The sequence below is a fragment of the Brachycentrus maculatus genome, unplaced genomic scaffold (assembly GCF_059751285.1).
Source record: "Brachycentrus maculatus isolate JH-2025_06_01 unplaced genomic scaffold, ASM5975128v1 h1tg000206l, whole genome shotgun sequence".
Taxonomy (NCBI): Eukaryota; Metazoa; Arthropoda; class Insecta; order Trichoptera; family Brachycentridae; genus Brachycentrus; species Brachycentrus maculatus.
The window spans coordinates 1,167,425-1,181,998 of NW_028280957.1; the positions used below are offsets into that span (position 1 = coordinate 1,167,425).

Consider the following 14,574-nt stretch of genomic DNA (forward strand, 5'->3'; position numbering starts at 1 on the left):
TATATAAATATATATAATAATAAAAATAATAAAACCCTTATCCGCACCCCGATGGTGCATAGGGCACTGCGTCATATAAACGCAGTGTTATCTTGATCGTTTACACATGAAGAAAAGGATATCAGCCCTCCGCTTCAGGTACCAGTCCAGAGTAATATTAAATAAATATGACAGTGAAAAAAATCACTAATATTTATTTTACCCCCCTTGGGAATCGAACCCGGGACCTCTAGAATGGTAGCCGAGCATGCTGACCATTACACTACGGAGGCGGACAATATATATATATATATATATATATATATATATATATATATATATATATATATATATATATATATATATATATATATAATCAACGATTAGTAACGTTATTCATGAACAATCGCCATCAAAATACATTAACCATTAATATCTTATAATTCATTAAGATCTCAAACTTCTAACTAGTAACTAAATTAATGTTATATCTCTAACTGAATTCATTAAATATCATCTAACGCCACTGGCGTTTGTATTTTACGATATTTTTACACAACACAAACAACATTTGTGTCTGGCTGTGATGTTCCGTGGAGATAAGAGACGTATCTCACTTAAGAGCTCAGTATTCAATGTAAACTTAACAAACTAGTGTAATAATGACGGTCGAAAATGGTGAAAATAAGAAAATTAGTGCAAATCCAAAATTTCCAACCAACCAAATATTCGCTGCTCTAGTATGTAAGTGTGTGGTTTCTTCTGTCATTAAAATATGTCATTTAATGATGTGTCATTATCTTTGTTAAATCATCATGACATTCTGAAATAACGTGATGATTTTCGTTTGAAGAATAAAACACATGTTTAATACCACTTTTTTTAGTTTATTAATGGAAGCACGACCAGTTTCGAGAACTTCAGATGTTCAACAAGGGTAAATACAATTTTAAAAGTGTCTCATCTTGATAGGAAACATGGATCGTTCTTCCCTTTTTTATGAAAGAATATGATATATCATTTTGAGTGTTTACATCATGAACTTAAAAGTGGTCTTACACAAGTGTTTTATATTATATCAAAAATATCTGCCATATATCCGTATTCACAAATCCTTTTAAAATTTGACGAAATAATGAGAAGTTCTTACAAAAATGCATTCTACATTTATCCAGCTCAAATCTGCCTTCGCTTTAGGTTTTTGACACAAAGAGTGGCTGTGGCAGACACACACACACACACACACACACACACACACACACGTTTGTATATGTATGTTTATATATATATATATATATATATATTATATATATATATATATATATATATATATATATATATATATATATATATATATATATATATATATATATATATGTATATATATATATATATATATATATATATAATAAAATTTATAAAAATATTTAAATTTTATTTTTATTTTTTTTATTTTATTATTTTATAAATTTAATATAATAACATTTTTGGAAGCTTTTCTGCAGGTAGGATAGTGAGAAAAGTGAAAACAAATGTGAAAAATACATCGCAAATACCCATATCAATTGAAAATAAATATATCTTGAAGACATTTTGCAATTGTCGGTGATCGAACCCGCTAGCAAAATTATTGAAACATTACAGAACTTCGACTATTTTCTATTATTTTTTACTCAGGTAATTTGGCAGCGATTAATTCGGGACTGGCCATCGGCTGGGTGTCCACGGCCATTCCCCAGCTGAAGGCAGAAGGCGGCCTGCTGACCCTCCTGGAGCCTGATGAAGCCAACACCTTGGCCTACTGGATCGCTGGCATATTCCCCCTAGCGGCCTTGGCTTGCACGCCGCTGGTCACAGTCGTTATGGAAGCCAGAGGAAGAAAAGTCTGCGGGATTCTGGCAGCCATACCTTTTACGGTAGGTATGTTTTCTAAGGATGTAAATATTGATAAAGATATTATAGAAAGGAGAGTGAATGCTGAAATTGCACAGATATCAGTTAAAGCAAATAAAAAACCTTCAGTTAAAGATAAAGTGGTGTCTATTTTGTTCATGCGACCGAGTGTTCATTTTTTATACACGGCAACACTGGCTGTGGGTGGTAGAAATTGGCTGCAATCAGCAATCGATCAATTTCTCCAGGGTACGTTTGGCTTTGGCTACAATAGTTTAGAGAAAGAATGCGTATTTGATAACGCATTTTTATCCATTGTTGCGCGGTATGATCGATAATCCTGAAATTATCCGGAACATTGGACTGTATGTTCCCGATAGTTACCTAAGACAGCGTCCACATAGATTGTTTCACATTCCTATACACAGGACCAACCTGCCGATGGTTATGCCTGTAGGAAGAGCTACCGCTATGTTGACCAATATCTCATTGGATATTGATCTGTTCCATGTGTCTTAAGGAGTTTTCCGATGTTGGATTCTTTCTTCTACACCTTTGGTAATAGTATTCTTGCTTTTTTCTATTTATTAATGTATGCGACTTAAATTAAAGTTTGTAATGTGTTCATTATATAGAAATAAAATAAATTGAATTGAATTGAACAGATCGAAAAATGGAAGGATATGGAAGAGGTCTATATCCAGCATTGAAGGACAAAAGGTTAAAGAAGAAGAGGTAGAAGATAATTTAGTGAATTTGTTATGTTTCCAGGTGAACAGCATTATAATCCTGGCATCAAATAATGCCTACCACATCCTGGTTGGCAGATTGATAATGGGATGCAGCATAGCGTTCGGACTGATCAACATACCAACGTTCGTTGGAGAGATCTCTGAAGCCAGGATACGAGGAGTACTTGGAGCTGCCATGACCCTTGGGTACACAGTCGGTTTGACTCTGTCCTACGCCATCGGTGGCTTTGTTTCCTACCACGCCAGCGCCATGCTGATGCTCATCCTTGGACTATTGAACATAGTCCTGTTTTTCTTCGTACCAGAAACTCCATCGTGGCTGATTCGAAATGGACAAAGTGAGGTACAAAGTCAACATTTATTCCATACAGAAAGAGTGAAATAGGCGTCACGGGTTCGATTCCCGCCAATATTGAAAGCCCAGATCTGATACAGAAGCATCTAGGCTCCCTGACAGATCTGCTCTTGCTAAGCAATTTTTTTTGGAACTTAGATTCCCGCCAAGAGTATTATCACGCGGGATGAATATCTAATTTAACATACTCAACCCATTAAGGATTGTGTAAGACTTATTTGTGTTTATAACAGCCGATATAATCAATATTTTCATTCATCATTTTCTTTTGCAAAATTCGTATTCGTAAAAACGTTGTTTTCGTATGTTGGTAACGAATGACGTCACAAAACGAATCCACACTACTACTATTACAGCTCTATAAAGCAGATACATAAAGGGATACGCCCATAACACTCCCGATGACGTGAACTTTGATGACGTATAGCGGTGTCGTTTTTGGTTTTATTAAAATATCTTAAGTTTAAACCTTCATATCTCCATTACTTCTCTACAGATTTCTATAAGAATGTAACAGTCTTGTAATAGTCTTGTGATTTTTCATATTAATTTATTAGCCAATAATAACACATCATGAGAATGATCCATTGCAAGGCGAATTCAAGAAAAATTAATTTTCAATTGGTCTGGAAGTTTGTAATGTATTTTACACATATACTTTCCCTTTTCTAACTATCCTACATGTAGACAAGCCTCTTAAATGGAGGGTTTGCGAGTTATTCCTTATCATTCATATCATTCATCGTTCAAAAATACCATTCTCCTTATCATTCATCATTCATTTTGTGTAATACCACTTAAAAATAATACTTCATGACTGTTTTCGAAACCGGTGTTTGGGAATAACCATTCCATTATCACGTCAAATCCTACATTTGACCTGATGATATAATGGTCATTCTGAATCCAGTTATGTTTTTAAGTGGTATTACACATATGAGTGATAAGGAGAGTGTTCTAACTACTTTACCACAAAGATACCAAGGTTTATAATGGGAATCGGACCCAGGACCTCCAGCATGGTAGCCAAATGCCGTTACCACTAGACTATGAAAATAAATGATCAGAAAAAATACGTTATGGAAAGAAATATATGTAGTGTTTAGTCATATTTTCTTATTTTGTTTTTACCTTATGTTTTTTATATTTTCTCATTTGTTTATTTTAAATATGCTTCTTTTGCGTATTTATTATACCTGTTTATTGTTTTTATATTTTACCATGTATTAGTTTTGGTTATTTAAAAAAATATATTTTTTGTAACTTTATTATTGGTGTTCCAGTCTTGTTAACCTTAATCCCATGTCCCAAAATGAGAAATAGAAATTACTCATCGGGAATATTATATATTTTGTCCGCCTCCGTAGTGTAATGGTCAGCACGCTCGGCTACCGTTCTGGAGGTCCCGGGTTCGATTCCCAAGGGGGGTGAAATAAATATTAGTGATTTTTTCACTGTCATATTTATTCAATATTACCCTGGACTGGTACCTGAAGCGGAGGGCTGATCACCTTTCCTTCATGTGTAAACGATCAAGATAACACTGCGTTTATATGACGCAGTGCCCTATGCACCATTGGGGTGAGGATAAGGTTTTATTTATATATATATATATATATATATATATATATATATATATATATATATATTATATATATATATATATATATATATATATATATATATATATAATATATATAAATATATATATATATATATATATATATATACATATAAATATATATATATGTATATATATATATATATATGTATATATATATATATATATATATATATATATATATATATATATATATATATATATATATATATATATATATATATATATATATATATATATATATATATATATATATATATATATATATTATATATATATATATATATATATATATATATATATATATATATATAAATATATATATATATGTATATATATATATATATATATGTATATATATGTATATATATATATATATATATATATATATATATATATATATAATATATATATATATATATATATATATATATATATATATATATATATATATACATATGTATATATATATATATACATATGTATATATATATATATATATATATATATATATATATATATATATATATATATATATATATATATATATTATATATATATATATATATACATATATTTATAATATATATATATATATATATATATACATATATATATATATATATATATATATATATATGTAATATGTTTTGAAAAATAAATAAATAAATAAATGAAGGCGGACATAGGTCTTTGGTCATTTTTGGCAGCAGATCATGTTGAATTCTTCTCATTTTTATCATTTTTTTACAGAAAGCGGCTAAATCTTTAGCATGGCTCAGAAGGATAGATGATCTCGATGACCCCATATTGAAGAAAGAATTGGCCATCCTCCAGGCTGCTGCGAACATTGAATCACCCTCTAAACTTCAATCAGCAAAACAACTAAGTATTAAACATCTAACAACATTTTGTCAATTTGATCAAGATAACACTGTGTTTATATGATGCAGTGCCCTATGCACCATCGGGTGTGGATAGGGGTTTTAAGAAGAAAAAGGACATATAAATCATTCAAACTATTATTGGATATGGGAAGCGGAATGTGGTATTTGGAAGAAATAGTGGTATTATGGAATAAATAGTGGTATTTACTATTTTAATTTAAGTAAAACTTAAGTCCACCTCCGTAGTGTAATGGTCAGCACGCTCAGCTACCGTTCTGGAGGTCCCGGGTTCGATTCCCAGGGGGGCCAAATAAATATAAGTGATTTTTTCACTAAAACATTTATTCAATATTACCTGAAGCAGAGGGCTGATCACCTATGTATATATATATATATATATATATATATATATATATATATATATATATATATATATATATATATATATATATATATATATATATATATATATATAAATATATATATATATATATATATATATATACAGGGTCCGCCAAATAACTTTTTTTTTTGAAAATGCTATAAAAAAAAAACTACTGAATATTTTCTCAAATTTCTTTTTTTATTTATAAGTACAATCCTTCCGGTTAATAATGGAAAATAATTTCATTCAAATGGCTGCCTCGGCTGGCCATGCAGTAGCCTACACGATCGGTCCAATTTTTAAGCACATTATCGATTGTGTGCAGCTGTATTTCACCAATGGCTTCACGAATATTGTCCTTTAAAGCGTCAATTGTCTCTGGCTTGTCGGCGTAACATTTATCTTTGAGGGCACCCCACAAATAATAGTCCAACGGTGTCAAATCGCAGCTCCGAGGTGGCCAAACGACATCAGCTCTGCGGCTGATAATGCGATCTTCAAAAACAGGGCGCAAAACATCGAGTGTAGCTTCGGCTGTGTGGCACGTAGCGCCGTCCTGTTGAAACCAAATGTTGCCAATATCCTCCTCTTCAATTTTTGTGAACAAAAATCCGTTCAACATGGCCCGATAACGATCGCCATTGACTGTAACGGCCACTCCTTGCTCATTTTCAAAGAAAAATGGCCCAATTATGCCTCTGGACCAAAATCCGCACCAAACAGTGACTCGTTTTGGGTGTACCGGCTTTTCAATGTATGCGTGCGGGTTTTCTGTGCCCCAAATACGACAATTTTGCTTGTTTACATACCCGCCAAGATCAAAATGAGCTTCATCCGAAAAGATGATTTTTTTGGCAAAATCGGCATCTTCTGTAAGTCGATCGCAGGCCCACTCAGCGAAGCGAAAACGCATTGGATGGTCAGTTGGCTTCAACTCCTGAACCAATTGGACTTTGTATGGCGTCATACCAAGGTCTTTATGCAAAATTCGTCTCAATGATGTCTCCGAAATGTTCAATTGTTGAGAACGACGGTGAATTGATGTTGATGGCGCTTCACGCACACTTTCTGCCACAACATCGATATTCTCGGGTGTACGCACTGTTTTTGGCTTTTCACGCTTTGGTTTATCGATGAGGATGCCAGTTTCTTTCACTTTTTTCACAAGATAACGAACATACGGAGCTGACGGTGCTTCTCTTCTTCCAAAAACCGTACGCAATTTTCGCACACATTCTGCAACATTACCATGATTTTCAAAGTAATGTCGCAATATTTCCCAGCGTTGTTCAAGCGTATACACAACCATATTCGCTCAGCGGAAGGATAAAACTAATTATCTGTCAAATCAGACATGAGCTAAGTGTTACCATTCACGAAATAAGCACTAGTTGAAAAAAAAAACTTTAGATGGCGGACCCTTTATATATATATATATATATATATATATATATATATATATATATATATATATATATATATATATATATATATATATATATATATATATATATATATATATATATATATATATATATATATATATATATATTATAAATATATATATATATATATATATATATATATATATATATATATATATATATATATATATATATATATATATATATATATATATATAACATAAGTTTGGACAGCCGTATAAAGGTATAGGTATAAGTAGAACTAGAATAAAAGTGTTTATATAAAATACAAAAAATACTTGACTATCACAAAACAATTTTTATTTTTATTTTTTTTTTATTAAAATTAAATACTGAAAAACGTAAAAAAGATGAAAAAGTTAAAAGTTAGCAAGCATGTTCTACAAGAAAAAGGAGCTTAAATCTGTCTCTGCAGTAAATAATCCAAGCAAAATTTTAAATCTACACGAACTTAGGGAATTAACATCTAACAAATAGTCTTTGTGGAATAACTTGGACAGTTTTGGAGCTATGAAAAATGAGTGTCTTTGCGCAAGTCTGGATTGACAAAAAGGGATTTCTAATTAATTATTCATTCTTTTGGCTTCATTAAAACGTTTGTTATAGTCCACTCAAAGCCCCTTCGTCGTGGGTTTCTTCTCTGCGTCATGAACATGGCCATCCAAAGCTTCATGGGCATGGTGGCGGTCCACAGCTACTCCGTGACCATCTTCCTACAGAGCGGAACGGCCAACCTGACTGCGGAAGGAGCCGCTACAGTCTACGGCTGCATCCAGATAATGGGAGCCGTTTCTGTCACTTCCTTGGTCGAGCACGCCGGAAGGAAGGTGAGAGATGATACAGGGTTTACATTTCAAATTGGATGTTTTACAAACCGAATTGGAAAATTGGAAACCTTATAAATCTAATCGGACGTTTTACAAAACAAATTTTACTTTAAACAAAAAAATTGGATGCATTGTAAATAAAATAGGATTGTTGGGTAATATATCCAAAATAAAACACGGTTTTTTGGATTGAATTCTACATTTATTCATATATATATTAATACGTGAAGCGTTTCGTCTTCTTAGGACATTTTAAAACACTCTCGTATTTGTCCTACGCATTTTGTCTTCTTAGGACAAACACGAGAGTGTTTTATAATGTCCTAAGAAGACGAAACGCGTCACGTATTAATATATACATAAATAAATGTAGAATTCAATCCAAAAAACTGTGTTTTATTTTGAATATATTACCCAACAATTCAATATGGAATTCTACCAACTGTCTGCAGTTACAGTAAATAAAATCAAGTTGGATGTTTTATAAATCAAAGGACTTTAAACAAATCAAACTGGAGATTTAAAAAAAAAACCAATGGGACGCATTGTCATTCAAATTGGACGTTTTATAAAACAAAAAAGACACCTTATAAATCACATTGTGCGTTTTATATACCAAATTGGATGCATTACAAATCAAATTGGATCTTTTAGAAAACAAATTATAGTTATATTGTGTTTTATAAAAAAAAGTTTAAAAAAATAAAAATATTTTCATAATAGTACTACATATAACGTCGGTGTGAATACCTTCCCACGTCTTTTACTAGCAAATGCGTTAGTCGTCAAGTTGGCAAGCCTACGCGGTGCGCTGTCACAGTTTGTGCGCGCGATATATACACAATTGAATCGTACATGTTTAAAATTATTTTTTTAAATTCTAACTTTGCAGCATCCATGAATCCTTTGGTCTTTCTCTAGATGTCTATCGAGGAAGATCCATGGCGATTGCCTGATTCACAAAATGTTTAGGTTCTCTGCGTCCTATGTGCCCATACCATCTCAATAGCCTTATTTATCTAATTTGACTTAAAAGCCCTTTTTAGTACCACACTTTTGGTGGAGTTTTTTCGATGGGTTTTGCATTTATTATTTACCTTGCTACCTATGTAATAGATGTTAAGTGGACTTTTGTTTCTTCTAGCTAAGAACGTATTTTATTTAAATCTGTGTTGGGAACTGGAAGGATAAACTAGTGTGGACCAATCAGGAACTTGTCAGCATTTGCTCATTGCTGGGAGGAAACCACGTTGCACTCCTCAGGAGAAGCCGGACTGCTGACTGTCGTCAACGGGCCTTCCGTTCCACTAGAAGAGGGTTCGGCATTTTGTGTGCTGGCTTGGTTTATGGTACCAGTGTTCTTCACTAGTTTTATCAGGTGGTGTTGCTAACACAAAATACTCAAATTGAAACATTGAACCCTTCGATTTGATCATTCCAGATACTGATGGCAGGTTCCAGTTTCTGCGTGGCGTTTTTCATGATCAGCATGGGGACATATTTCCTGTTGCAATCTCAAGGGGTCGACCTCAGCGAGGTCCAGTGGATTCCAGTAGTTTGCTTGAGTCTCTGTGTGTACACTTACACTGTCGGTGCTGCATCAGTACCCTACATACTGATGGCGGATCTTTTGACGAATGAGGTAAGTGTGAGAGAATGTGTGTGGATGTTTATATAAATATATATATATATATATATATATATATATATATATATATATATATATATATATATATATATATAATATATATATATATATATATATATATATATATATATATATTTATATATATATACATGTATATATATATATATATATATATATATATATATATATATATATATATATATATATATATATATATATATATATATATATATATATATATATATATATATATATATATATATATATATATATATATATATATATATATATATATATATATATATATATATATATATATATATATATATATATAAGATATTTGTGTAAGTGATTAGTTATTATATTATCTTGCCTGAATTGAAAGTTAAACCCCACAAATAAACATATCATGTCCTCGTTTTTATCTTCTAAATATGCTACTTCCCTTATGTTTTTTAATGCCTATTCGTAAATAGCCATTAAAAAAAATTCATAAAACTTACGTTTCGTAAAACTGTTAATTGCCTTATATATTTTTTTTTACCTAGTGTTTTGTTCAATTTTTAATACTTTTTTTACATTCTTATTTGTATTTTAGTATATTTAGTTGTTAACTCTAATCCCATGTCCCAAAATAAGAAACGGAAATTGCTCATCGGGAATATTATTTAAATAACTAACTAACTAACTAACCATCACGCCGCTTCCCCGCAGGGGTAGGCAGAGAGAATAGAACGCCACACCACTCTGTTTTTGCAAACATTCTTCGCCTCTTCCACGTTCATGTATCTCCCCATACATACCCGCCGATTGTTTCGACTATTCATATGACTTATGTATGTACATAATGTGTATTAAAATAAATAAATCAATAAAAATGTTGTGTTTATTTTCAGGTCCGCGGTTTCGCTACAATGTTCGCCATCCAGATCTCCCTCCTGAACTCCTTCCTGACTCTCCGTTTCTTTGCTCCAGCAGCAGAGTACTTCGGAACTCACGTCGTCTTCTACTTCTTCGGGACGTGTTCTGCCATCGGAGGCCTACTGACCATCCTCCTGCTGCCTGAAACTAAAGGGAAGTCTACGGAAGAAATCCAGAAAATTCTGAGCAGATGATAAAAGAACTGAGGTGTTTTGTGGACATTTGATGGTGATGTGCAATAATTCATCATTTATTATTTATTGGCATATCATCACAGATGAAGAAGAATTTCCATGTTCACAACATTTTGAGTGTGTCCAAATACTTGTTTACAAAATCTGAAACTGATATTATCTGGCGTTTCTCATGTGTGTGATTACAATCCAGGATTCGGACCTCACACACTAATAAAAGAGTTTCTGCTCTATAAAAGCTTCTTTTCATCTCACCAATAGATGTCTCTTGTGAAGTTCTAGTTATTCAAGAACAATGTTTCAAAATTGGTTTATATATATAGAACTTCAAGAATTTGTTTGTCCAAATACTTGTCAACAAATCTGGATTATCTCCAATTATTGGAGTTATTTTTTATCTCATCAAAGATGAAGAAGATATGGATATGGAAGTCTGGGGATTGACGGGGCTGACCACCGTCATAGGCTGGTTTAATTCATCACTTTACACACTTGTAACATTCACCAATTCTACCCATTATTGACAACCGCACTACTCAAATTCCTGGACGTTCAATATATATTTGAACCAATTTCCGAAATGAGACCCGTAAATGATTTTTTAACAAGATTTTCGTATTCTTCTTCATCTGTGATGAGATGTCAAAAAATAATATGAAAATTACTCCCATAATTGGAGATAATCCAGATTTGTGAACAAGTATTTGGGCACACACAAAATATTGTAACTCATCTTTTTGCATGCTTTTTGGGATACCATACCATGTGCTCTTAGTGTTACATGTTGACATCTTAATATACAATAGATGAAGAAGAATATGCATGTCTGGGTATTTACAGGAATATAATAAGCTGGTTAAGTGATCAATTTACACACGTGTTACATTCACCATTCTACCCATTATTGACAACCACGCTACTCAAATTCTTGGAAGTTCTTATATATATGAACCAATTTTGAAACATTATTCTTGAATCACTAGAACTTCACTAGGGACATCTATTGGTGAGATGAAAAGAAGCTTTTTATTGAGCAGAAACTATTTTATTAGTATGTGAGGTCCGAATCCAGACTTCCATATTCTTCTTCATCTTTGATGAGATGTCAAAAAATAATATAAAAAACTCCTGTAATTACAGATAATCCAGATTTTGTGAACAAGTATTTGGACACACTCAAAATGTTGTTAATCCTATATCAGGTCATGAGCCCTGTAAATATCCAGGCATCAATATTTTTCTTCATCTATGTTGAGATGTTAAAATGTAAACATAACTCTCAACTGGAGAAACCCAGATTTGTGATCAAGGTTTTGGTGACACCCAAAAATGTTGTGTCTTAGTTTTTAGTTAATTTTTTGTATTAAATTCGTCTACTTCCTCATAATGGCTTTTCACCCGTCTTGGGTGTTCTAGCCAGTGTCGAATTATTATTTTTGTATTAAATTGTGTGATGTCCGCCACCGTAGTGTAATGGTCAGCACGCTCGGCTACCGTTCTGGAGGTCCCGGGTTCAATTCCCAAGGGGATAAAATAAATATAAGTGATTTTTTCACTGTCATATTTATTCAATATTACCCTGGACTGGTATCTGAAGCGGAGGGCTGATCATCTTTCTTTCATGTGTAAACGATCAAGATAACACTGCGTTTATATGACGCAGTGCCCTATGCACCATTGGGGTGCGGATAAGGGTATTATTATTATTATTATTATTGTGTGATGTACTTAAATAGGCTAGTTTATGAATGCTGTAATTTCTAGGTAGGAATGATGGTAACGACATTTCTACAATTCTGCTTTCTATATAGGCTTTCTGTAAGCCACTGCCTTCTAGATGTTTTGTTGCATTCCGGCCTCTTTGAATCTCTCCAAGTCAGATTGATATTCATAGTTCAAACAGATGTCGTCGGATTGTTAGCAAAAGACATCCAACAATCTATCGTTATCTGGAATATGTCACTTCCTCACTATAAAGCGATAATAATTATAAAATTTAAGGTTAATATATAATATATTTATTTATTGATTATGCGTTTAATTTGTAGAATTCCATTTTAAATTATGTATTAATTTTTAAATCAAACACATATTTTTGAATCTACTAAGTTTTATTTTACATTATTTTTTATTATTAATTTGGCAAAAACATTGTGGAACAGGATGATAATTTTAAGATGAAAATGAAACACTTGTGTAAGACCACTTTTGAGTTTATTAATGTAAACACGACTAGTTTAGAGAACGACAGATGTTCTCATTAAAAAGTGATAACACAAATTTTACCTACCTTAATCTCCTTCACATAAGTCATCCTGGGAATACTTGACATGTTCAAGTAATTAAAATACTTGAAAGTTACGCCAGGATCAACGGTATGTGTGTGTATGTATGGCGTTCTATTCTCCGTGCCTACCCCTGCGGGGAAGCGGCATCTTGAATATATGTATATATATGTATATATATATATATATAAACATATATATATATATATATATATATATATATATATATATATATATATATATATATATACATAAATATATATATATATATATATATATATATATATATATATATATATATATATATATATATATATATATATATATATATATATATATATATATATATATATATATATATATATATATATATATATATATATATATATATATATATATATATATATATATATATATATATATATATATATAAATATATATATATATATATATATATATATATATATATATATATATATATATATATATATATATATATATATATATATATATATATATATATATATATATATTTATATATATATATATATATATATATGTATATATATATATATATATATATATATATATATATATATATATATATATATATATATATATATATATATATATATATATATATATATATATATATATATATATATATATATATATATATATATATATATATATATATATATTTATATATATATATATATATATATATATATATATATATATATATATATATATATATATATATATATATATATTTATGTATATATATATAAATATATATATATATATATATATATATATATATATATATATATATATATATATATATATATATATATATATATATCGTAGTCATACAGGAGAAAGTGACCAAGTGCATTTGTTTACAAAAACGTGATCATTGACTATTTGATACCTTACTGGCTTAATATTGCCCAGACAACATCCCAAAGGATTTTAAACTTGGAAGTATAATATATTGACTTGGTAAAAATGACTAACTGCATTGGTGTTTATTTTGTTGCCAAGCAAACGTGACTTAAATGGCCCATTTTACCTTTTGTTAGTTGGTCACTTTCTCCTGTACGACTACGATAAGTTGTGTTTTTTAAACTTTTCACTGTGCAGAGACCTTCATTAAATATTTTGCGCAATATTTTGAGTGTCTAAATTTTTGTGTACAAATCTGGGTTTGTACACAAAGAAGATTACAATCGACATCGTACTAGGCTAAACCTTATAAAAAAAATAGGCTACAAGGCCTTCACCAAGAAAATGAAGAAGAGAACATAATATTGAAAGCTGTCCCACCGCATGCCCAGATCTGATACAGAAGCATCTAGGCTTCCTGACAGATCTGCTCT

The 14,574-nt window shown here is 30.9% G+C and overlaps 1 protein-coding gene across 1 annotated transcript; it reads left to right on the forward strand.

Moving 5' to 3' along the window:
* Nucleotides 1-582: 582 nt before the first annotated feature.
* On the forward strand, nt 583-13,324 carry LOC148307161 (facilitated trehalose transporter Tret1-2 homolog). The gene is made up of 7 exons (XM_088263862.1): nt 583-723; nt 1,657-1,895; nt 2,644-2,967; nt 5,354-5,489; nt 7,924-8,144; nt 9,586-9,786; nt 10,689-13,324. The coding sequence occupies exons 1-7, from the start codon at nt 642-644 to the stop codon at nt 10,905-10,907; spliced, it is 1,422 nt and encodes a 473-aa protein (XP_088119988.1). The 5' UTR covers nt 583-641; the 3' UTR covers nt 10,908-13,324.
* Nucleotides 13,325-14,574: the final 1,250 nt, after the last annotated feature.

What these genes read in the sequence shown, in the direction of transcription:
- LOC148307161 (XM_088263862.1), top strand. Translation starts at nt 642, where the DNA reads ATGACGGTCGAAAATGGTGAAAATAAGAAAATTAGTGCAAATCCAAAA. An exon ending in AATATTCGCTGCTCTAGTAT is followed by an intron (nt 724 to 1,656) that starts GTAAGTGTGTGG and finishes TTTTTTACTCAG; the next exon opens with GTAATTTGGCAGCGATTAAT. An exon ending in TGGCAGCCATACCTTTTACG is followed by an intron (nt 1,896 to 2,643) that starts GTAGGTATGTTT and finishes TTATGTTTCCAG; the next exon opens with GTGAACAGCATTATAATCCT.